This window comes from Onychomys torridus, chromosome 7, assembly GCF_903995425.1.
Source record: "Onychomys torridus chromosome 7, mOncTor1.1, whole genome shotgun sequence".
Lineage (NCBI taxonomy): Eukaryota > Metazoa > Chordata > Mammalia > Rodentia > Cricetidae > Onychomys > Onychomys torridus.
In genome coordinates this window covers 92,227,637-92,252,840 of record NC_050449.1, presented here as the reverse complement: position 1 = coordinate 92,252,840, position 25,204 = coordinate 92,227,637, and the positions used below count along the sequence as shown (strand labels likewise).

Here is a 25,204-nt window from a genome sequence, read left to right as displayed (position 1 = left end):
GGTCATCTGAATTTTCCAGCTCTTCTAAAATGTGTCACTGGTACCTCGTCCCTATGTTAGTCTAACACTGAACTCATGTTCTTTATGGAAGTAGTTCTAGATAAGATGTACAGTGTAGTGTTAAATTCTAACCTGGTCCCTACACAAACTAAAAGGCTTGAATTTACCACTCAAAAACATACAGTCTGATAGATTCCACACAAGGGGATTACAGACATCAACCAACAAAACCACACGTCCTGTCACGAGTGGTCCCAGTAGAAGAGCATCTAGACACTATTTATTGAACATGATGATTTACTGACTCTCTCCATCTGTATTGCTATTTTAAGGAGATTTGTGAGAGAAATTGAAAATATTGGAACTTACCATGATTTAGAGAAGTATTTTAGGCTTGTTAGAGCCATAGTGGAACCAAACTTAAGTGTTGGATGAAATAATTGAACAAGAACCATGCTTGAAGAAACTGAAGTAGCAGCAATAAGGTTCAATGTGTGAGGAGCACATCCAGTGTAAAAAGCACAACTAACAAGCTGGTTTCTCCGGTGTCCTCAGTCTAGTTTAACTAGCAAGAGGCTTTTGGCCTCTTAAAGTGTTTTAGTATATGACTTATAAATGCCATTTTTATCACCTGTGACTTTCACTTATGAACTGTTACTTCAAAGCAAACATTAGAGATGCAATATTACATGTGTCTAGCCATGGTTTATGGATGTTGACACTGAAATATTCTGTTCACTTTAGACATGTGGTGTATCACAAGAGAAGATGTTTTGATGGTAACTCGTATAGATAAAATGAATGATGACATGGACTATGTAACTTAAGCACATGCTGGTTTATTATTGGATTACTAGGAAACAGGACGAATATTTTATCCATCCTCATAGCTCCAGAAGACCATGTCATAGAATAAAAGGGAGTTAGATAGATGGACCATAATGGGGATAGGATGTTCATTTGTACTTCTGTGTACTTTTGTTTTTGTCAATAAATGATTGTTTTGGAATTAATGACTTAATACGTGATACCATGTTCTAGAAGTGCTTGAAACATAACAGTCTAATCAGTAGTCTACTAAAACTTGTATTCACAATGTGTACAATTTCCTGGTAAGGCTGTTGATCATTTCTGTAGAAAGATAACAAATAAAGAATAAGTTATAATTGTTAACGATAGTTTTAATGTGTGTGGTAAAGAAAAGTTACTGTGCTATTCTTCTGTGATGGGGTTACATAGAATTTTTAGGAAGTTATTTAATCCTTGGAAATTGGTGAATAGTTTATGGTTCATAGAACTCACTGAAGAAATTATAAAGTGAGAATTATTTAAAAAAATTATGACAAACTGCTTAAAGGCTGGTCTTAGAAGTGGGAAAAAATCTTTATTTTTGGTGTATAAAAAATGATAACTCTTACTTAGAATGCATTTATTACTATTCCTTTCTTTTTATTGAAATGATTATTTTGGTAGATTGAATTTACTTTTTCCATGAAGTATTTCTTTCTCTTTTATACTTATGCCTTATGTAATTTGATGGTATTCTTTTTTGTGTAGATTCTTAATGTATACTATTATTATTTTTTAATGTAGCATTTATTCGTGTCAATATAGAATTTCAGTGTACTGATACATGTGTAGATAATCTTGATAAGAAATTTCAAGGGCTGTAGACCTACCCTCCCAGGCCCCCCAAAACAAGCTTGCTTGCTTATTTATTTATTTATTTATTTATTTATTTATTTATTCATTCATTCATTCATTCATATCTATCTACCTATCTATCTATCTATCTATCTATCTCATGTTTCAGCTGCAAAGATGAAATGTACAGTTGGTTTGCTTTTCATATTATAAACAGGAGCATAATTCAGTAAATAATATGTGTCACAATGTCCTATTATGGCCAGTTAAAGAAAGGAGGAAGAATAAATACAAGAAAACTAGAACAAAAAACAGGGGGAGTGAAAAGTATACATAGCCATTAAAAGAAGATAGCAACCATTCTGTCTTCCTAGAATTATGTGTCTGTCTCCCCCCGCCCCCTCTCTCTCTCTCAGTAAAGATGGCTAAAGGTCTGTTGTGCTACCATTTCCTGATACCTTTTCTTTGAGTCAGAAAAAAACTAAACATGATCTCCATGTCAGACATTTGCCATCCCTTCTTTGGAATCTTGTCACTGTATTTCCATTAAAAGCAACAACAAAACTCAGCTGTTCCTGTGACTTAAGAAGAACTCAGTAAATATCTGTTGAGCAGGAGTTGGGTATGGTATTGCACATCTATAATCCCAGCTTGGGAGGTTAGAAGCTGGAGAATCAGGATTTCAAGATCATTCTCGGCAATATAGCAATATTGAGGCCACTCTGGGCTATATGAGATCCTATATCAACCCTCCTCACAACCTCAAAAAGCAAACAAACAACCAACAAAAATAAATAAATAAATGCAATGTTGAGTGAGTATAGAAACAAAAATGCAGAAATAATGCACAAGGGTGATGTGTCACTTAGTATGACTAGATCTTCCTTTCTCCTATGCACAGCAAAGTTGGTGTTTTTATTCCTAGCCTTTTGTCTTAAAATTACTCTGACATACATACTTATTTCTTAACTGCTTGTAATATCTGGTCAAAAGGGTAAAAGAAAAAAGGTTCTGATTATAAGAATGAAGAGCATTCCCATTGGTTGTGTCAAGAAGAGAGAGAAGCCCAAGACAAGGTGGACTCCATGAGCTTAATGGGAGTTATACCTTGCTAATACGTTAAACTTAGAAGAAATTGGCTTAACTGTAACAACTGACCCTGAGTCTTAAGTGGATTATGTTAGAAAGAATAAGGACATGGTCAGGAAATAAGAGCTCAGTAGAAGAATCCAGAATGTTTTAGCTGTAACTAAATTGACAGTAACACCAAGTAAACATTAGCTCTGGTCTCTGTCAAGGGCAAATCCAATTTCTAATGATGCCCACATAGTAGTACTGGTTAGAAAGCGGAAGTTCAGATCATGGGACAGGACAACAAGACACAGAGCAATAAGTTTTCAGATACAGGTGTTATCAGTGGACCGTTAAGTCATGGAGAGGCAGGAGTAGCGAGCAGTCCTATAGACTTGAAACCACTTCTCTTCTGTTGAAGAAATGAAGACCATCTTTTCATTTCATACCTGTTGACCATCAGGGACTTTAGAAACTGAACAGCTGTTACCTCTTTTAATCTCTTCAAGGAACTAGTGGAGTGTTTCCGAAATTTAGGAAGTATACATTGATGAAAAATGGTAATGGCACAGAATAAATGAAACCACAAGGAAATCAATAAGCAAAGGATGTTGTTTTTGATTTGGGTAAAAGGAAATACATTAGAAATGTTAATGAGATACTAATTGTCATTATTGTCCCTTCTAGGGTTCTGACTAGGAGAAACTTTCGAAATACTTTTCTTTCATGTCTGAGTACTTAACTTTTAGCTGGAGAGAATTTCGATGAACTAGAATGTAAGCTCTGTGAGAGCAGGCATTTTTAATTTGTTGTTCATTAATGTATTCCTAGACTCTACAGTTCTGCAGCTGACAATAAACATTTGAATAATGAATGACCAGTGAACAAAGTAACCAAAGTGATGGATGAATGAGCTGTGTTGTAGAATTACATTATTCTGTAACAGTTCTTAAACTATATATCGACCTCACTTGGTTAGGAGCTTTCCCAACTTCACCAGCAATCCCATATGTTTGAGAAGAGAAGACTTTAAAATGGGAGAAGTAGATCTCTGTTCCTTATGGGCAAGGGCTTTCATGAGATACAGCATAGAGGTAATAGAAATGATTCCCGGTTTTCAAGAGCACGTAATCCTAATTTCTAAATGTCTAGTAACCTGGGTTATGGGCCAAAGAGAACATGTTTTATGTTCAGGTAACCTTGACTATTGTATCCTAATTAGGAATATAGGAGTAGTGCTGGGGCTGTAGTTCAGAACTGGCATGCCAAGAACAAGCATGCAGTGCTCCATCTTCAGCACTGCAAGATGTAGAAAAGATTTCCTTCTTTCTCTGTGTGTGATTATAAAAAAAAAAAAAAATCATGGAATGTACAACTGTGAATCTGGAATAAATTTTCTAGGGATAAACATAGGATGTAGTTGGCAGAAATTAACCTGACTTGGGGATTCAGCCTGTTTGTTAAAGTGATATTACACCTACATGATGTATCTTCCAGCTAATCAAGGGTTTTAAGGTCAGTTATACGTTGACTAACTGAACTACTACTGTCTCAGCTGTATGAATTGCCGAGTAGAGGCAGCACAGAGGGGGATGAAGAACTGGCTGTTAGCTTCACACTCAGTGGAGTGAGAAATGGTCAGGCAGCATCTGACAGGGGCACCAAGAAGTATTTGAAACAAATTATAGAATGAAGTTGAAATCTAATGCTTTGGGGATATCACTTTTAATCCTTTCTAAATGCTTTTGATTTTGTATTTCAAGAGCTGAAAACTCAGTTTGTCTCCTGGGGAGGAGATCTACAGTAGCTTTTACATGGCCTAAAGCAAAGCAATCAAGGCTTGAATTCTTTTTTTTTTTTTTAAATGACAGTGTCAGGCTTATGTTGCTCAGGCTAGCTTATATTCCTGGTCTCAAGTGATGCTCTAGTTTCAGCCTTCTGAGTGGCTGAGATTATAGATGACATCATTGGACTAGCTTGCTTTTTATTTTTAAATTGAACTTAAAAAAAAAAATCTGAGAGGTATCAAGGCAGAGAAAATAAAAAAGAAAAAAAAAGGGAAACAAAGAAAAACAAGAATCTCCTTCCTGTCCCTTTTCCTGTCAAGAAAGATTCAATATAATGTATTTATGTTTAGTGTGATGTCGGCCAATAAGCACTCAGTAAATGGCATCATTGTTTGATTACTTTAAATTACTTCATGGGAGAAATTTAAATAAATGCCGTATATGTCTTTCATGTGTTTGAAGAAAAGATGAGCAACATTCAAGATGTAAATAAGGATTTATAATGAAGAAAGTGATTTTATGATGTAAATTGCCCAAAATGTCAGTAAGCTCATTTTAGAAAAAGAATTCTTATATTTCAGAAACATATTCTTTGTGTAATGAATCTCTTACAACAGATTTATTTTATACTTTGAACTTAAGATACATTTAAAAATCTTGATTTTTTTTTTTTAAATGTTATCTATGGTTATCTAAGTCTCTCCAGTCATGATTGGCATTAACACTTTTGCTCTAAGTAATCACCATTCCTAGGAGACAAATTCCCTAAAGAGAAAAATATACATTTATTTCTCTATTTTTAATGCTATAAGATTTTATAGTGTGTATTTGAAGTCAGTTTTCATATTTTATGCTTTCTCCAAATTTTGTTAAGCATTCACCTTGAAAAGTTTTATCCTTTGTTATAGTTTGATTTTGTTGTTATTTGGTCTTTTGGTTAAAAGTATAAATTACCATGAATTTTTGTTTTCCAAGTTTTACAAAGTGGGATAGTTTATTTCATGGTTATCTCAAAGGCACAGCGTTGGATTCTATATATGTCTTTTTCCTTGGACAGATGTAAGGAATTACTTCTAAGCCTTACCTGTGTATTAATTGAACATTCTCAGGGTTTTACGCGGCACCATAGACATAACGTCCTTTAGAACTTGGCTTTGCTATACATACAAGTTCAGAGTTTATAATTCCTTAACTTAATTGGTGATTAAATTATAATTACCTTCTTAAAGCTGACCTTCCAAAGAATTCTAAATGAGCCCTGTAACATTCATTCATGGTAAGTATTTCTAAAGAGATAACCAGGTTTTGCAACAGGTCCACAGTAGTGAGACCCTTGATCTTCAGCACTGAATGCAGCAAACCTGTGTGTGGTGCTGCTATGTACACAGTAGGGGCACTTCAGAAGACAGCAAAAGACGTTTATCTCAGAACCTCATTAAAAGGAGACATGGAGTTGTGTTTTCATGCAGTTCATGGTGTGTAGTAGATAAAAGACAGGTGGTTTATAAACCAAAAAAGGAGTAGAATGTGGTCTTTACATTTGTAAAGCAAATGGGCAACTTAAGTAGATTCTTCAGGAGTATTTTGTCTGGACAGGAGGTATTTTGAGAAACTTTGGAATAGCAAAGCTTGACAAAACTGAGTGTGAAAACTCAGAGCTCTTGTTCCACTCTTTTCCATAGTTAAAATGCCAGCACAGGAGTCAGTAGGACACATAACTTGTCACCTGTGCAGTTCTTGCCTGTAAGAATGACTTTTGTTCTCAAGTGGTTAAGGGAAGGCTCTCAGAGCAGAAACACTTTCTGAAACGGGAGTAGTAAATTCAGTTCAGACCTGTGCCCTTATGACTCGTTCCCAGCACAGCCAAGCCCACTTGTCGGGAGCCCCCAGGGCAAGTTTAACAGTTGACAAAGAAGCAGAGCCCTCTGGCTGAAGGATTGACTTAACTGTCTGGCCTTTGTATAAAGAACCTACCACTCTGTGCTGACACTGCATAGCTTTCAAAACAAAACAAACACCATAAACCGATTTGGTGGGAAACTATACTTACTGTCTGTCTTCCTTCTGTGAAAGGAAATGGGGCCCACAAAACCAGGAGAGTGTGAGGACATTGCTGCCTTCATGCAAAAACCATTATTAAGCACTAACAGTGTGACATTGTCAGTAGAGAATCCCTTATTTGAATGATGATGGCATATGGGACCCTTGGGCAAAAGAGATTAAAAACTGTGGCTTTTATTTACTGTATAAACTATTCCTGGATTCTGTGGATTGCTTAGGAACGTTGTATGAGTAAGATGCTATATCTGAGAGAAAAGTAAGCAAATATAAAGCATGTTGGAGGGTCAAAAATCATATAATTCAAATCATCCAGATATACTGTACTTTGAAGCTGAATTCCATGTGGCTGGAACAGCCATTGATCGAAAACTCACTATTTGCTGGACACTTCGTGGTAAACTTGGGTATGTCATATCTCTCTCTCTCTCTCTCTCTCTCTCTCTCAAAACTCACACCACCCTGTGAGATAACTGTTCCGGACCTGGAAGCAAGCAGTCTGAGCAAGGTGGCAGCTAGTAAATAAATCTAGAATCTGAGTACTGTCCCTGTCTCTCTGAAGCCAACACCTCTGCTCCTCACAGTATATTACTTATGTAAAGTTGCATACCTCTAATAGAGTCAAAGGATGATGTAAAGGGTAAGAAGAGTGTGTGGATTTGTCCAAAATGGGGAGCTTGGTATAGAATTACAGAGTGTATGCTAGCAGATGGCAGGGCAGCACATGGAGAACACCTGATAATTTTCTCTGTTTGGTACTAGGTAGATAATGAGATCCATTTATTTATTTGCGTGTTTGTCATTCATGATCTATCACCTATGTAGCCAGGAATGAAGCAAAGATTGGTTTATACCTTGTAAGTTTAAAACAGAGGAGAAAAAACTGCTGGATAGTCATTCTTCCCAGGGTTCATAAATGTAATATATGTATGGAACATCTCGTTTACACTGAAAACCGCTTTTGCCATGATTAATTAACACACACAGACTAAGAATGACTGTATCAGGACATGGTAGTATAAGCTAGTCAGTGCTTGGGAGGCAGGAGGATCATATATTGAAGGCCACATAGCAACGAACGCTCTATGACTAATCAGGATGAACACACGAAGGAGTTTGCAAGGGCCTCTTATGAAGGACCTTTGTTGGAAAGCTTCCCCACTTTTTTGCTTCCACACATGGAAATCAGTTGTTTCAGAAATTTGGGCCTATAGGATGGGAAATCTTCATGTCTATTTCCTTTGCAATCTATGGCACTTTCCTTTTAAACCATTTGTTTATTTTTATTCTTTTGAGGTGCTGGGATCAAACCCAGCATGTACATGGTAGGCAAGCCACTCCACCAATGAACTCCACCCCCAGCTAGAGGCACCTTTTTTTTTTTTTTTTTTTTTTTTGGTGTGTGTGTGTGTGGACAGATTCCCTGTGTAATAGATTTAAACTTGAGGTAACATATGAGATCCTTTGATCGTTAATAGTCACTACTTTGTCAAGCTGTAGTGTTCATCACTAGAACATAAGCTACATAAAGGCAGTACCTGGACTGTTACAGGCATTAGGCTTGTATTTGCTCAGTAAATTGTGACCTTACTATGTCTGGACCTTAATAAAGACTGTGAGGTGAATGACTATGCATATGTGGAATAAATTCCTTATGTTGTACAGTTCCTGGGACAGTGCACAGTTTACATCCCTGGGATAGTAAACAGAAGGAGGTGGAGGAATGTTTATTGCTATTTGAATGGTGATGTATTATTTGTTAAACTGAAGTGTAATTTGGTGGCTGCATTGGTTCTGTGCTGATATAAGCTAATGATTGAACTTAAAATTTGAATTCATATAGTAATATTTTTCATAGATGTGGGTTTTTTAAAAAATGTAATATAACACTTCTAACATCATATTTGTACTTTTTGTTGTTGTTTGGGGATAAGGAAAATTTGAGCTGAGAGAGATAACCCACATTTCTTCAAAGTATATTTGAGGTGTGTGTGTGTGTGTGTGTGTGTGTGTGTGTGTGTGTGTGTGTGTGTGTGTGTGTGTGTATGCTAGCATGCTAGTATATTTGTATGTGTGCAGGTGTACAAGACTGTGCTTGTTCATGTGGAAGCCAGAGGGCCATGTCATTACCTTCCTCTGTTGCTTATGATCCCTCTATTTCCTGCACCATTATGAAAATCAGTCTTTTCCTTGACTAACATGGGATCTTACAATCACAGTTCTCATCTAAGTGAAGGTTAGAGCTGAAATCACTGTCCATTGCTGTCTATGGCAACACTTAATAGACTAAAGCAGTATGGTCCACACCCACCAACTCTGTCCTCTGTAACAGGTCCTTCCTATTTCCTTCAGCTACTCCCTGCATGGCTGCTTGTTTTCTCCTGCTTCAACTAGACTTCCCAGATGCAGTCATTTATCTTCATAGATCTGAGAGGCTGCCTTTTCTATTTTCAAAGTTTGACTCTAGCTTCTTACTGTTGTGGTCAGCTCTGTCTTCTTTAGAACTGTGTCACTACACTTTATAGAACTTCTGGGAACCTTTCTCACAATCATGTTTGAAATTATAAAATGACTGGATTGATGTTAAGATAATGACCACTTTGCCATCTACCCCTTTGACCCCAAATCCACCCACTTTAAATTGCTTGTGAAGTTCACTAATACCACTAAAACCTCAAGATATGAGGTTTACTTTTTGTACAGTTTGCTTGACCTGCTTTAAGCATAGTTTAAAGTTCAGACTTAAGTTTTTTCTGGTACCTGAAGAATGTTTCATCCTTAGTCTTACTGAGGAAGAATAATTGATTCCAAGTGTTTTGCTTTGTTTCTTTAATCATATATTTCCAATCCTTCATAAACTCCTAGGAAAAGATGATATATGTTTTGGCCTTAACTGGATTGTAGGTTGTCTGGAGTTTATTGATGAAGAACTGAGAGTTTCTCTTGTATCTAAAGGATATCTTTGGGTTGTTGACATTGCTGTATGTACAGTACACCATCTTGGTGTTCTATGGGTTCCATTCTTTCACTGTTTCTTCCTCATGCCCAAAGATCTTTTGTCCTCATTACAGGGATCTCCCATCCTGTTCTACTAGATCCATGTCCATTCCTGCAAGAATTGCAATAATACTAATGCAACAGCATGCAGATATTGACTACAGATATCAGTGTAACACTTAGTCCATTGACCTAAACCTCATCAGTTTTGGATGCAGGGATTTAGTTCTGTAGTTACGTTTATAGTCCTCATCTCTAGAGGAAAAGGAATGATCTCCTCCACTTGAAAGACAGCCTATTACTAGTACCCCTTCTGGTTGGATGTGGTATCTGTAATAAAGGACAGTATCTCATTTATGGAATCTCCAACAAGACCCGTGGGTCAATCAGACAACTTCCACTTGGCATTACTCTTACATCCTTGAAGGACCTAAGATTCCATTCTGGGTGCCATGACTTGGTCCTTCCAAAGTTTTGGAGCATGGTACTGGGGTCATTAAGAGGTGTCATAGAGAACATGGTTTATTGCTCTTGCCTTTCCAACCCCTGATCTATAAAACAATGTGGCACTATCCAGAGTCAGACCTTGGTGGTAGTCGCCTCTTCTAAGGTCTTCCCTGTTGACCTGAAAATTTGTTGTCTGTATTTCTAAACCTTTCCTTAAAGCCTTATAATCACATGTTTATCCTCATTTGGGTCATGGTATTCTCACTGTGGTAGTCCCCTTGTACCCCAATCAACATGGCTTCAGTGCTCAGGCTATAAAGCCTTGGTTAGATCATGTTATTCATTCACACAAACTCCCTGAATGCTATTTTGAACTGGAATTATATGTTCATATTCTCATTTTTCTATTTTTACCCTCTTATGAATCAAAGTCTCAAGTTTTGAGCTTCCTAGAAGAACCTTGGCAGGGTTACTGAAATCTGCTTTATAACAACTTAATTTACAAATCTATACCTATAGATGGCCTAGGAAAAGTCAGTTTGTACCCAGATGGAAAGAAAGACTCTCACGATAGCCTTACTATAAAAAAAAACAAAAACAAAAACAAAAACAAAAAACAAAAACAAAAACCCAACAACTTAGGAATTAAGTTTTTGTTAGAAATTAAGTTTTGTAAGCTTCATGTACCCAACTTGATGTATTCAGTATAACAAAGGTAAGGAAAACAGGGACAGAATGGAGAGGGTCCAATAAAATCCAGTGTTAAAGTGGTGGGCACTAACAGTTCATCATCCTCTCTGAGCTTGGATATTCCCTAGAAAGGTCATTAGTGGTCATTCCCCAATTAATAGTAAAAGCCCTGTTCTTCAGAATGGTTATCTGTCTTCCCTTCCTTTCTTCATGTTTCTTTCCTTTTTCCTCGCTCAAGCCCTTGATCTCGTCACTCCTTTTAGATACCTTTGCAGCTGTAGACACGAACATCATAGCACCGGTCTAGTTGCTGCTGTTCAGCACCAAGTTTGATGGGAGCAAGGAATGTCTCCATCACCACTATTTCCTTGAGTTTTAAACCATGTTCATGACTAGACACTCATTTGCTGAATAAATGAGTGCAGGAATGCATGTAGGAACTGGATTATTTGTCCTACCTGGTTTTGGTATGTGTTTCACTAGGCGTGGTCAATGAAACTGACTTTTTTCCTGTTTACCTTGCTTTCCATAGTGCTTCTGAACAATCTAACGGTCTTGTCCAGGGAAACAGATTGTTGTTTGCTACTGATATTATGGAATGATTGCTGTCTCTTCATTTTGCTGAAGACCTAGAGAGGCAAAGTGGATTGCCTAAGCTTATATAGCAGATGTACCATAGTATTTTACATCTTCCACCACTAGGTTGCCTGGCCAATCATTTTATGATGGTTAACACACTGTTCCCTCTCCCTGGGCTGTTGATTGTTGGCCTTAAAAACTTTGGGAAGGAGGTCATAGCCTTGATGTGGGGCTATACTAAGCTTGTAGAATTCTCTAGCCTATCTCTCATATGGAATTAGGATCTTTCATGAGGCTAAGCAGTTTCAAACATTTGTTTATTTTACATGTATTTGTTTATGAGAAGTGTGACACAATTACTATTTGTGTGCATGGGTGTCATGGTTCATGTTTGGAGGTCAGAAGACAATTTGTGGGAGTCAGTTCTTTCCAGCGTGTGTGTTCCAGGAATCAAACTCAGGTTGCCAGGCTTGGTGGGCAAGCATCTTCACCTGCTGAACCATCTTGCCAGCTGCATTCAGGTATTTATGACCTGTTGCTATATTGAGATAGTCTTTATTAGATGTTTATATGATTGCTAGACTGGTAGATTTACTTCTTTGGCTAAATGTAGCCAGTAAAAATTACCTGTAAGTCTCTATCAAGTCTTGCCTATGCCTAGGTTTCCCAAGCACCTGAAGTGAGTGCTGATAATGTTTTTTGGTTTTTAGAAAGTAATCCTGTCTCATTCTCCTATACACACACAGGCTCTGATGAAGTCACTGTAAAGATAAAGAAGGAAATGGGGAAGTGGTCTAGGAACTCATAGGAGAAGGGCTTTAAGCTTCATGTACCCAACTTGATGTATTCAGTATAACAAAGGTAAAGAAAAGGGACAGAATGGAGAGGTCCAATAAGAAGTGGGACTTTGAGCCACAGGCTTGTGGTCCTCATCATTCAGGAGCCTGGGGTGACAAGATCACTTGGGCTCCTGTATTTGAGTTAGAGACTCAACTAGGGAAACATAGACAGACCCCATTTCAAAAGGGAAAAAGTGGGCTGAAGTGGGAGATGGGTACCACAAGGAACATGGGGATCTCTTCCAGGTGAGTACAGGGTGGGGGGGGGGGGGGGCCCTGTGGTGAAAGTCTGACAGGTGGGATTGTGTCTGCTGAGAAGCTGGCAGGCATCCACATTGGGAAAAAATTATAGGAGCTTTAAAGAGTAGCTAGCCTGAGAAAGAAGGCATATGAGAGATAATGGGGCAGAGCATGGATGCTTGTAAAAGGTAAGAATGTGGTTAGGATTTGTCTGGTATAAGGAACTTATGCATTCTTGTACTATATTGTACATATTCTTAGGCTATCTAGACACTGAAAACACTATATGAAAATTAACTTTCCTGATCTATGGCTAAAGTGAGGTTCCTGTTCTCTCTCTCTTGCTCCGTGTGTGTGTGTGTGTGTGTGTGTGTGTGTGTGTGTGTGTGTGTGTGTGTGTTATATGTTATGTATGTTTATGTTATGTATGTGTGTGTTACATGTATATATGTGTGTTATGTGTATGTGTTAAGTGAGAGGACAGCTTGCAGAAGCTAGTTCTCTCCTTCCACCATGTAGGTTCAGGTGCTTGATCTCAAGTCCTCAGACTCAGTGGCACATACTGTTAGCCACTGACCCTTCTCACCAGCCCAAGGTTCCCCTCCACCCCTCCTCCTCTTAATGTGTGTGAGTGTTTTGCCTATGTTTGTCTGTACCACCTGTGTGTACCTGTAGAGGCCAGAAGAGGGCATTGAATTCCATAGACTGGAGTTACACAACAGAAGGTTGTGAGCTGCCATGTGGGTGCTGGGAATCAAACCTGGAGCCCATGGAAGAAGAGCAGTGCTTTTAACCATTGAGTCGTCTCTCCAGCCCCAGGTTCTCTGTTCTTGATAGTAGAGGTCTCTTTACTGGTCACTGGTAATTGGAAATGACTTCTGCTGCTGGGCTTTGAACATGCTGAGGTTTCTCTCCTGTTCTGAAGTCCAGCTTCTGAATCCATGTCACTCTAGTTTGGTGGTCTTAAGCTTCACCTTGCTTGCACACTGGACTCACCTTCTAAAATCACAGGTTCCTCTCTCTGCAAGAATCTGGTTTAACTGGTGTGTCCTGGACATACGGGCTATCCACAGCTCCCTCCTCGTATTGGTCTGTGCTAGGTGTTCCAGGTGAGAGTACCAACTCCTCCCAATGCTGGGTCATTTATGTTTAGAACTATTAACCAGAGCAGTATTACAGGTGTTGCTAAGTACATGGACTCAGCAGTCAGGTCAACTCCTTAGGATGTCAGTGAGAATGCTCATACTATCACTTAGAGAAGAGAGAATGGGAGAGTCAGGTAACCAGAGACTAGAATCCTTAGCAGGACGAATGGCACACACGAACTCAACAAATGTCCATTGACGATGTTAATGTTTTGTGATTATACTAACGCTTTACTAGGAAAAGTCTGTTTTTTCTGTAGGCCCATGCAAGTTAGCTTAATTTCTTCTGCACACTATTCTTTTATCAGTACCTGGCTTCATGAAGACTAATTTCAGGGGATCGTTTAACCATAAGAAACAAAGCATCATGATTATTGTGGTGTCATGTATCAGGGCCTGGTGCTGTGGTGAAGGATAGCAAGGGTTACTTGGAAATATTTCACTCAGTTTAAATTTACTTGGTAAGGTGGAGCCACAGAATAGCTATGTCAGAACCTATAGATTTATCATTCACTTGATGAGGACATTGTGGACTATGATTCTTTATCATTCTTACAGGGAAACGCCTCATGGTTTACCTACATCCCCTTACTCAAGATCATTTATGCACACCTCTCTAGTACTTATGCTGTGTAAATTTTGTTTTAAGCATCTTTAAAAATAAACAAAATTATGGCTGTCATTTATCCTGGCTTGTCCTTAGTGAGTGTTTACCTTGTCTCTCTAGTGAGCTGCCTGCCCCACTGCAAGGTGATTGTTGAGAGGTAAAATCTTTTGCTAAAAACATTGAACTCTTAATGGACACTAACATACTTGCATTTACAAGTGGTGAAGTTTGTCACCTTCATGTTGTTATTTATGCAGCATTAACCTTTTTCTCCAGATCATTGAGACTGAAAATATGATGGACCGGATTGTGACTGGCTTGTCTGAGTCTAGTGTCAAGGTGCGGTTAGCTGCTGTCAGGTATGAGCTTTACATGGTCTGAATAAAAATCCCTTGCTGTGTGTTTAGCCCGTTTCCTTTCCGGTCCTTCACTAAGCGCAGGATGCAGATGTTCTTGGAACGTCTGCTCAGGTGAAGTCATGCAGTTGCAATGTTACCTAACAGAGCCTCCAACGCCCGAGAGGTGTCTTGCTGTAGCTGACTTAGTATCGATAGCCATGCTTGAAGTGTCCGTTCGCACTAGTGAAAAGCCAAGCAATTGATTTGGAATGTGAGTTTGGGCTTCTTGGGAAGCTAATTTTGATCATTCTTTATAGATGTTTGCACAGTTTATCCAGATCTGTACAGCAGCTTCGAACCAGTTTCCAGGATCATGCGGTGTGGAAACCTTTAATGAAGGTGAGAAAGTCACAGCAGTTGGCACAGAGCCTGTGAGCTGAGCTGGCCAGCAGCACCCGGGTCTAGGATTACGTCTGATTCTTTCATAGAACATGTTGATGTTTATCTTGAGTCAGATGTTCTGAGCATCTACAGACTTAGAGAATGCATTTCTCAGGGCAGCGTTTCATGTGTGAGAGGGAAGTCCCAGCCCAGGCTTCTTTATTAGCTTGACCTCTTAGTACTCGTTTGCTCTGTGTGTTTATAATTACTCTTTAAACTTAAATCAAGAGTTTTCCTTGTAGTCTTCGGGTCATAAAAAAGAAAATAATTGGCTAGTTCTAGATACAAAATAAGGTTAATTCTGCTTTTGGAATCTCCCATGCCAGCAAGAAAGAATTCAAGGCAAATAAATCTGAATTGAAACTTAAAAGGGTGCTTGAAATTAGTTGCTGCTAATAATGTTAACCCCCATACTGAACCACAGTCAACTTGGTCTTTGATTTTTTTTTTTTTTCCGTGTCTTAAATATGCATTTCATTTATTTGGTAGAATTTTAAAATTTGTTTTTGGTTGTTTGTTTTTGAGTACTTACTAAGCACTAAGTAAAGCCTCGGCACATCGGCCTTACAATAGCTATCTTACCCTTGCTTAATCTTCAGTTTAGAGAAGAGATGTCAGTATGGCAGAAATAAGAGGAATGTCAAGTAGGACACATGTGAATTAGACTTTAAAGGTAAAATGAACAGAAAGATTTCTTTCTATGAGCAGAAATGCTATGCATGAAAGATGTAGGAAATAGCAAGGGTGCCTTCATGACTATCATATGATGGAGTGTAATGAGACAGGCTGATGGATAGATAACCAGGTGGGAGCTAGGTGATGCATATCTGATATCATAGGAACTGGAAAGTAGAGGCAGGAAGATCATGAAGTGAAGCCAGTTGGTCTGTATAGTGAGACTTGGTTTTTGTGGGGTTCTACTATTATCTGCTTTAGAGGTGGAATTGGACCAGTGCCTTGGGAATTAGCGTGCTGAGTGGTTCTTATAGGAAAGTTGGTCTCATGGCAGAGTTTATGATTTATTCTTTGAGGTCTTGAAGTAAGATGATAGTTGTTGTTTAAGAAACAATATGAGCCAGGTAGTGGTGGTGCATGCCTTTAATCCCAGCCCTCAGGAGGCGGAGGCCGGCGGATCTCTGTGAGTTCAAGGACAGCCTGGTCTATAGAGTGATTTACAAGACAGCCAAGGCTACACACTGAAACTCTGTCTCAGAAAAAAGAAAGAAAGAAAGTATGAGTCCTAGAGCTCCCTCACTGGAAGGCATGACAGTATTTAGTATATGATTTGTGTTTAGGTTTCTATGATACAGCCTTGTGAGACGTATCAGGACAAAATACTTCTTCAGGTTCTCCTTTGCTGTGGACCTTCCTTCTCAGCCTGTGACATTGCACTTGTCCCATCTCCTTGACATTATTCTCTGAGTTTCTTTCACCCTATTTTCCCTAATGGACATATGGCTTCACCCCATTTCCCCTAATGGACATATGGCATCCTTTGTACATGACTCACTTCCTGCTGTATTTTTGTTTCCTGAAACTCATTGAGAGCCCCCAACCTCAGAAAGGTTATTTGCCTACTCTAACTACAACCTTAATGTCTTTCCACACTGGTAAGGTACCACCTTGGGAGTTGACCAGTTCAGGTCAACAAAAGTCTGTTTCAGATTCATAATCTCTTATCTAAAACCAATGAAGCCAAATGTGACATTGTTAGATTTTTGAAGGCTCACCTCAGTTAATATTTTCTTTTACAGTTCCTACTCTTTCTTTTCAGGCGTTTGTTTGTTTGTTTGTTTGTTTGTTTTTAATTCCAGTTTGATCATAATTTATTTAAATTATCCATTCAAGACCTTTTAACTATTTTCTGTTTTCCAAAATAACTTCTTTCATGTCTGGAGTTCTTTTTTCTGGTTACTCAGCTCAAAATCTCTCTAACATACACATCAAGGATAGAACAAGGTGATTTCTGTCTATTTCTCCAAGGGCAAATGTTTGATGAGCACCTTAGAAGAGTTTTGTACTCATGGCTACATGTGACTTCACCTCTTAAACTATGATTTAGGCACACATTTAAGATATAATATTAGATACAGATACTCCTACATATTTTGATTTCTCATAGCTGCAAAGCTGCTTATATATCTAATAATTTTTCTTATTTGCTTTTCCATATATTTTAATCTGTTGGTTAACAAAACACAACAAGATAATAGCCATTTAATTTTAATAAAAAATTTTGTTTGTGTTTTAAATTTTTCTGTTTGGTTGAAAGTCTTATGTTTATATGCATGTGTATAATTTTTGTTCTGGGATCAAACCCAGGGCCTCATACATGCTAGACAAGCACTCTACCAACTAAGCTATACCCCAGCCCTGTTTTATTACTAAAATTCTATTTGCTTGACAGTAGAGGTCAGCTTCTGAATTGCAGTATTTTTTCCTACACACACTGTCCAGAATGAGAAGTCAAGTTAAAAGATAATTGTTCAGGGTTTTACTTAGTCATGACCTCACTTTCAGCTTTTCAAAATTAATGACCTTGCTCTTTTTATTCTATAGGTTTTACAAAATGCACCCGATGAAATCCTAGTAGTAGCGTCTTCCATGTTATGTAACCTTCTTCTTGAATTTTCTCCAAGTAAAGAGGTTAGTATCGATTTTCCTCAACTGGCTAAAGTTTAGGCAATTGCTGGCTTTTTTTTTTTTTTTTTTTTGAGCTGAGGATCGAACCCAGGGACTTGGGCTTGCCAGGCAAATGCTCTACCACTGAGCAAAATCCCCAACCCCTGGCTTTTGTTTTTATTTGTTTATTTATTTTGACTTTTCAAGGCAGAGTTTCTCTTTGTAGCCCTGGCTGTCCTGGAACTCACTTTGTAGACCAGGCTGGCCTCAAACCCACAGAGATCTGCCGGCTGTGCCTTCAGAGTGCTGGGATTAAATGTGTGTACCATCACCTCCCAGCTTTTCTTATTTTTTAAAAATAATAGTTGGTGTTTAAATTTGTGGATTGGATTGAAGAACTGCTTCTGAATTGTTTGATTTGGGTAGAGAAGGAGACAAGTCACTTATTTTTCGGTATTGGAATGACTTACCATTACCTGTCATGTTCAACTTACTTCATAGATGTTTCAAAGCCCAAAGTAATATTCCCCTGTAGTCTCCACTGCTTGGGAGACAGAGGAAGAGGGTTCCAAGAGCCCAAGAATTTGAGGCCAGCTGGTCTATAAATAAATAACTAAAATATATCACAGTATGTAGTTAGTCTATATTGAAATTGCACGTAAAGAAATAATTATAAAAATATTAATAAGAGATTATTTTCAAACAATGTTTACTAAAGAATAAATTGAAGAACAACTTGTCCTTGAAAACCAGGATTGTGCCGGGCGGTGGTGGTGCACGCCTTTAATCCCAGCACTCGGGAGGCAGAGCCAGGTGGATCTCTGTGAGTTCTAAGCCAGCCTGGTCTACAGAGTGAGATCCAGGAAAGGCGCAAAGCTACAGAGAGAAACCCTGTCTCAAAAAACCAAAAAAAAAAAAAAAAAAAAAAAAAAAAAAAAAAAAAAGAGAGAGAGAGAGAGAGAGAGAGAGAGAGAAAGAAAAAAGAAAAGAAAACCAGAATTGTAAGTCATTTCAAGGAACTAACTCCTTGCATCAGAAAGTAATGTTCAGTGGACATTGTTTGGGGAAGAACAAATACAGGGTTTTGTTTTTTCTGTTATTTCTGTTCTTGACCGTTTTCTCCATGTTTGATGAATTTAGTGCTTTCACTGCCCTTCCTGTCTCTCCCTCCTCCCTCTCCTACTGAAACCTTCTTCCCAGAGCATCACTCTCTTCCGTACTTTTGTGTTTGATCCTCTGTTTTTGATTAGGGTTGCTTGTGTGACCGTGGATAGAAGTTACTAGAGCATGGGCAGCTTGACTGTGGTTACACACTGAAGAACATGACACCCTTCTTCCCCAGCAACCATTAACTGGCAGTACCCTGGGAAGGGGTGGAGTCTCGTAGGCCCCTTTGGGACCATAATGAAATGTTGACTGACAGCCCAGTCTTGTGTGTGCCCTTTCCTGGGTCTGTACAGATGAATTCCTTAAGTTCTTTCTAGTTACCACTTGGCATGTGGCCTTGAAAGGTATTCATTAATGGTAAATCTTTATCCTGTAAAGTTTTCCATTTTCAGCTAGGTATTCTAACTATATTTGGTAGTTAGGCTATTGTGGACATGAGATGTGGTATGCTTTTAAGAACACAGTTGTGCTGTGTTCATGTCATGGACCATTAGTGTAGAGAATAGGCCTGAAATAGGAGTTCTGCAGTGTGTTTGGACTGGAGAGGACAAGAGTAGGGAAGTAGATGGGGTTATAAGAGTCTGTCTGTGTGAAATGGGCCCGTATTAGGATGCCTACAGACTCTGTGTGTGTGTGTGTGTGTGTGTGTGTGTGTGGAGAGAGAGAGAGAGAGAGAGAAAGAGAGAGAGAGAGAGAGATGTCTTCCTCAAGTTAACTTTCATGGTGCATTAATTCCTGATGAGAATTGGTAAGATGGAGAAGAGATTATACAATCAGTAGTGAAGCAGACACTGGTTTGCATATCTGAATATCTGATGCGGACTCTGTTTTATTGTTATTTATTTATCATTCTTTCTTGCTCCTCCTTTTCCAATCAGCCAATTTTGGAATCAGGAGCTGTAGAGCTGCTTTGTGGATTGACACAGAGTGAAAACCCTGCTCTACGAGTGAATGGGATTTGGGCTTTAATGGTATGTTTCTCCCTTTTAATGTCACAATTTACAAGAAAAATAGAGGTATTATCAAGTTATGACTATGGCATGTGTTCTGGAATTTCCTTTCTTTTTTTTTTTTTTTTAAAGATTTATTTATTTATTACATATACAGTGTTCTGCCTGCATGTATCCCTGCGTGCTGGAAGAGGGCACCAGATCTCATTATAGATGGTTGTGAGCCACCATGTGGTTGCTGGGATTTGAACTCAGGACCTCTGGAAGAACAACCAGTGCTTTTAACTTCTGAGCAATCTCTCCAGCCCAGAATTTTCTTTCTTTCTTTTTTTTTTGGGGGGGGGGGGTTCAAGACAGGGTTTTTCTGTGTAGCCTTGATGTCCCGAAACTCGCTCTGTACACCAGGTTGGCTTTGAACTTACACAGAGCTGCCTGCCTCTGCCTCCCAATTACTGAGTTTAAAGGTGTGCGTCACTATTGCTCAGCTAGAATTTTCTCTTTTAAAAACTGGTTAACATAGTCCAGTTTTCTAATGACTTACAGTCTGAAAGATTCTGTGTTCATCTTTCAGGTTCAGCTGTGAATGAGTTGTTTGGTCATATAGCAATTCCTCATTTGGGAAATGAAGTCTGTGTTCATCTGAATGCACTATTCCTCATAGGAGCTGCTTATTTTATATGTGCATGTAGGGATATTCTTTTCATTCTTTATATAGTAAACCAGGGCTTGGAATGATTGCTATTCTAACCGACACAGAAAATTTCATGTTTATGGTGTACCTGTTTTAAAAGATTAAAAGACATTCTGAAATAGCTGAATTGAGCTAAAAGAAGCATCACCCATATTTTAGCATATTTTATAGAATAGTTATCTTGCTAAAATAACATATCTGGTGAATAAATACTTAGTAATTGAATAATTTCTGGTAAATATAATAATAGTTTCTAAAAGTATGAGATCAGAGCCATTTTTCTCAAGATCATTAAAGTAAACTTTATTAAATTTTGAAAATAAGTAAACCTACATAGATTTTAAAAACACACTTACAGTATTTACAGTGTAATTGCTGTGTATCAGACCAAAGCTAGGTGTGTTATATTTGTAATTGCTATTTTAAAACTATTCGATAACTATTTAGTGGAGGAGTGTGCACACATGCCATAGGTGAGGGGACACCTTGTAGGTGGGAGTCAGTTCTCTCCTTCCACTTGGGAGTTCAGGGACTCCAGCTCAGGTCATGAGGTTCGTGGCTTTACCTACTGAGCCTTTTTGCTGGTCCTGTACTCACTCTTTTAGGTTCTCTTGTGATGGACCTACCTTACTGATAGAAAGTGGTACTGGGATGTATGGAGGTTGCTTTCCAAACAACAAATGAGTGTTGGAAATGGGCTCTGATAGCATCCAAGCCTTACTCGTCTCTCTGCTCCACAGGGTGTCTGCTGAGTTAGTGACATAAACTTGGACAGAAATAGTAGTCTGATAAAACACTAAGTCTGATCATTTCTTAGTGATATTTCTCTGAGGACAACTTGTAGCTCTTCTTGAAACATTCCCAGGAATTTTTTTTTCCCCAGAGCTGAGGATCGAACTAGAGCTAGGTAGAGCTAGGCAAGTGCTCTACCACTGAGCTAAATCCCCAACCCCTCCCAGGAATTTTTTTTAGTTTCTGCGACCATCTTTCTACTTTACCTCCTGTTTAGGACTGTTCTCCCAGTGTCGGTTCCCATTTCTAGTTTTCCTTACACTTCAGGCTCAGGAATCCCTCCCTAGGAGAGTGCACTCAGAAACCTGTGTGTCTACGTGTATATGACGATCCCCAGATCTTTCACTTAAGTAGTCTGTGGGGCTTGAGCTGAGAGCTCCCTGACATGCACAGGTTTGTTGCTAGACACCAAATTAATCATCTCATTCTGCAATCCAGATAAACTAGAGCTATCTTATTCTAGTCATTTTCCATATCACCAGCTTCTGTGACCTCTGTTCACAAAACAAAGCTGTGGATTAGCTTGGCCTGCATCTCTGATGGCCAGCAAGTGCACTTTGAGCTGCTGTGTTGCCCTGCATCCTTGATAACCTTGCTCTCCGATAGGTTTTTGATACTTAATTAAAATGAACACCTGACTAGAGGATAGTAACTACATATAAACCACCAAGTGTTTGTTTATGATTATTATTTGGCATTTGCTATTTTTTTTTCTTTAGACATAGAGCTTAGAGTAAGCTGGGCTAATCTATTATATGAATTAGAAAATAAGTAGAAACAAAGTAGCCACTGGCCATCTGAGTTGCTAGTAGTCAGAGAATTTCCTGTGTGATGGGGCATACCATTGTAGCACCTAGCCTAAACTACATAAAAATATTCTCAAAGGTAATAAATGGGTTTGTTTTTATTCAAATGTCCATGTCAGTAAGTAGTTATATTCCTCTAACAGAAGTATATCTAAGAGTGGTTGTTAGTGCACTCTATAGGTGAATAAAAGGAATCAGAAAAATAGTATGACTAATACAGCTTCTGTCTGTATTTTGAAATGATCAAATTTAATACAATGATCATAGACATGATTCTTGTAATATCTTTAATTCTTTCAGAATATGGCATTTCAGGCTGAACAGAAAATAAAAGCAGACATTTTACGAAGCTTGAGTACTGAACAGCTCTTCCGGTTATTATCAGATTCTGATATGAATGTGCTGATGAAGACATTAGGACTTCTTAGAAATCTCCTCTCCACTCGGCCTGTAAGTAACATCCTAGGCTTCTCCGTTGCTCAGCATCTGTGAGTGAGTCAAATGCTGTTCATTCCAGAGGAACAAGTTCACATTTGGGGCTGTGACTTGCACAGATGCTCTGGGAACTGCCATGCTGTATAGTCCCCTACCCACCACTGCCTGCATGTTGAGTCTCCCTCTCTCCCTGGTGCTGGATGTATAACTGCCCTTGACTTGTCACTTTATCTGGTTTGCTGACCAGAGTGGGTCTTCTCATCTGCCCAATCATTGTCTCTGAGGCCTCTGTTTCTCTTTGAAAATTCCTCTCAGTATCATTATACAGAGACTGTCCATCCCTCTGCTCACATATTGATGTCAATGCAGAGAGAAATGGGTGTGTGAACGAGTATGAGAGGCTGAGCCTTGCTAGTGGGGTCACTGGCCATTCTCTGGTATTCCCTGACCATCATCATCAGTGGTTCTCAGGTAGATAAAGAGCATGATGGCCCCTTCTCTGCCTTACTTGTCTTTTCAGTCATCTTACCACATTTGTCACCTTAGACCGTATTAGTGACCTATATCGTATCTTCATGTCTGGCTCCCCATCCATTTTGTGCTTCTTGGTCCTCAGTGGTTTTAGTTCTCTTTATAATGCATAGAGAGAGAGGGAGGGAGGGAGAGGGAGACGGATGGCTTCAAAACACAACCCACACTGGTCTTTGGAATCTGGTTCTGCGTGCCTTGTTCTGCTTGAAGCAGTTGTGCATCATGTAATGTTGATAAATCTTTATAAATCAGGTATAGTGGTTCATGGCCTGTAATCCTAGCACTTGGGTGGTGGATCAGGAATTCAGGGTCTTGATCAGCTGCATGAGACCCTCTCTAAATAAACTAAAACAAAAATGAAAGAAAAAGAGGCCTCCTGTGGTTTTTATCTCTGGTTTCCAGATGGTAATTGTGGATTTCCCATTGTTTTACAGCATATAGATAAAATAATGAGTACTCATGGAAAGCAGATTATGCAAGCTGTCACTCTGATACTGGAAGGGGAGCATAGCATTGAAGTTAAAGAGCAGGTATGTGTTGTGGAGAGCTTTCTGATTGTAAGTACAAAGATAGATCTGTAGTCTTATGAAATATGACCGTAGAAGACAAGATGAAGGGTCCTCCACCTCTCTTTTAGCTCTTCCGATGATTTCTTTCCCTGGAATAGAGGAAAACATGACCAGAGTCTGTAGTTTTCTCTTTTATGTTACATACCATATTCACTGTCCCTGTCTCTATAGGAACTGCCTCCTTTTAGCATGCTGGACTTAATGCATCCTGGACTCCAGGATTCACTGGAGATAAGCCTTCTCTATCACTATACTGTGGACTCAAATTCCTGCAGCTCCAGTCAGATAATTCTTTATCCCGAAGGGAGTTTTGGTTTCTTTACTCTTTGACATCTTCTACTCTTGGTTAGCATTTCAAACATTTATTTTCTATAGGACATATTTAGAGAAGGTATGAAAGTACAGCAGCTACATTATCAGGGACTCAGTTGGGAGTCACTTTCTGTATTTTCTAGAATGTATCATAGAAGTTGTATACATTTTATTTGACCACAAGAATAAAAGTGACCTGCCAAGATGATAACACAGAATCTGAAGCACTGCTACTATTTGTTTTTCTGACATAGTTGTTTGGCTCCAGGTTGTGTTCATGTTTAGAATTCACTAAGCTGTGTGTGTGTACGTGTACACGAATGTACACACATAATGTTATGTATGTGAGTGAGAGAGAGAAACAGAAATTTGTCCCAGATCATATGGAGTTGTACTTTGTGATCCTGACTTAGAACAGTCCTGGACATCAGAGAGTTTAGGACTTGATTTGGGCCTGGATTTAACAACAACAACAATGTGTTTTCACAGGATGCAAATATAGATATGGACACTCACAGATTTTGGAGGTGACCCAGAGTGGGTGTGAATAGGAGACTTAAACTGCCTAGTTGTTAGGTGGAAGTTCAGACCTCAAAAGCATTTAATGAATTATTTTTATTGGGCCATACATTAAGCCATATACATTTACAGTACATATACATTTTCACAGGTGTATTTACCCATGAAGCTACCTGTCTTAGTTAAGGTTTCTATTGTTGTGAAGAGACGCTATGACCATGACAATGCTTATGAAGGAAAACAGTTAATTGGGGTTCAGAGGTTCAGTCCATTATCATCATGGTGGGACATGGTGGTGTACAGGCAGATATGGTGCTGGAGAAGGAGCTGAGAGTCCTGCATCTTATTTTGCAGACAATAGGAAGTAAGCAGTGTCACTGGGTATAGCATGAGCATAGGAGATCTGAAAACCCACTCCCACAGTGACACAACTGCCTCCAACAAAGCCACACCTACTCCAACAAAGCCACACTTCCTAATAGTGCCACTCCCTATCGGGGACATTTTCTTTCAAACCACCACACTACCACTGCAGTCAAGATAGTGACTGTACTTGCTGTTGCCCTTTGGTTGGGAAGAAGACAAGTTTGTCCACTCATACCATTCCTAGTCAACAGGGCACTGGAAAATATGGCAAGCAAAATAAGTAAGACACAGATTGGAAAGGCTGAAACAGAACTGTTCTCCAGACACGAAGGGTTGTGTAGAGAATGACAAGGACTCATTAAGAAAAATATATATATATATCCAGAACTAAGTTCAGCAAGGTGACAGTGTAGAAAATTAGTTATTTTCATAAATAAGCAGTGAATGGTTAGGAATAATGCTAAAAAAACAGTATCATTAGAAGTAGCTTGAAAAAAATAAAGTACTTAGATTGAAATATCATAAGGGTTTGTATACTAAAAGTTATAAGACTGATAACAG

At 38.7% G+C, this 25,204-nt stretch overlaps 1 protein-coding gene across 3 annotated transcripts in view; it reads left to right on the top strand.

Moving 5' to 3' along the window:
- Nucleotides 1-25,204, top strand: part of Armc8 (armadillo repeat containing 8) — a 96,055-nt gene that overhangs the window by 53,351 nt on the left and 17,500 nt on the right. For 2 of the 3 annotated variants that reach the window (XM_036194325.1, XM_036194326.1), the window contains 6 exons: nucleotides 14,381-14,463; nucleotides 14,760-14,841; nucleotides 17,443-17,529; nucleotides 19,551-19,643; nucleotides 22,212-22,361; nucleotides 23,312-23,407. In XM_036194325.1, the coding sequence (XP_036050218.1) occupies nucleotides 14,381-14,463; nucleotides 14,760-14,841; nucleotides 17,443-17,529; nucleotides 19,551-19,643; nucleotides 22,212-22,361; nucleotides 23,312-23,407 (591 nt within the window). The remainder of the gene's footprint in view (nucleotides 1-14,380; nucleotides 14,464-14,759; nucleotides 14,842-17,442; nucleotides 17,530-19,550; nucleotides 19,644-22,211; nucleotides 22,362-23,311; nucleotides 23,408-25,204) is intronic. The other variant, XM_036194327.1, reaches the window with a different exon arrangement.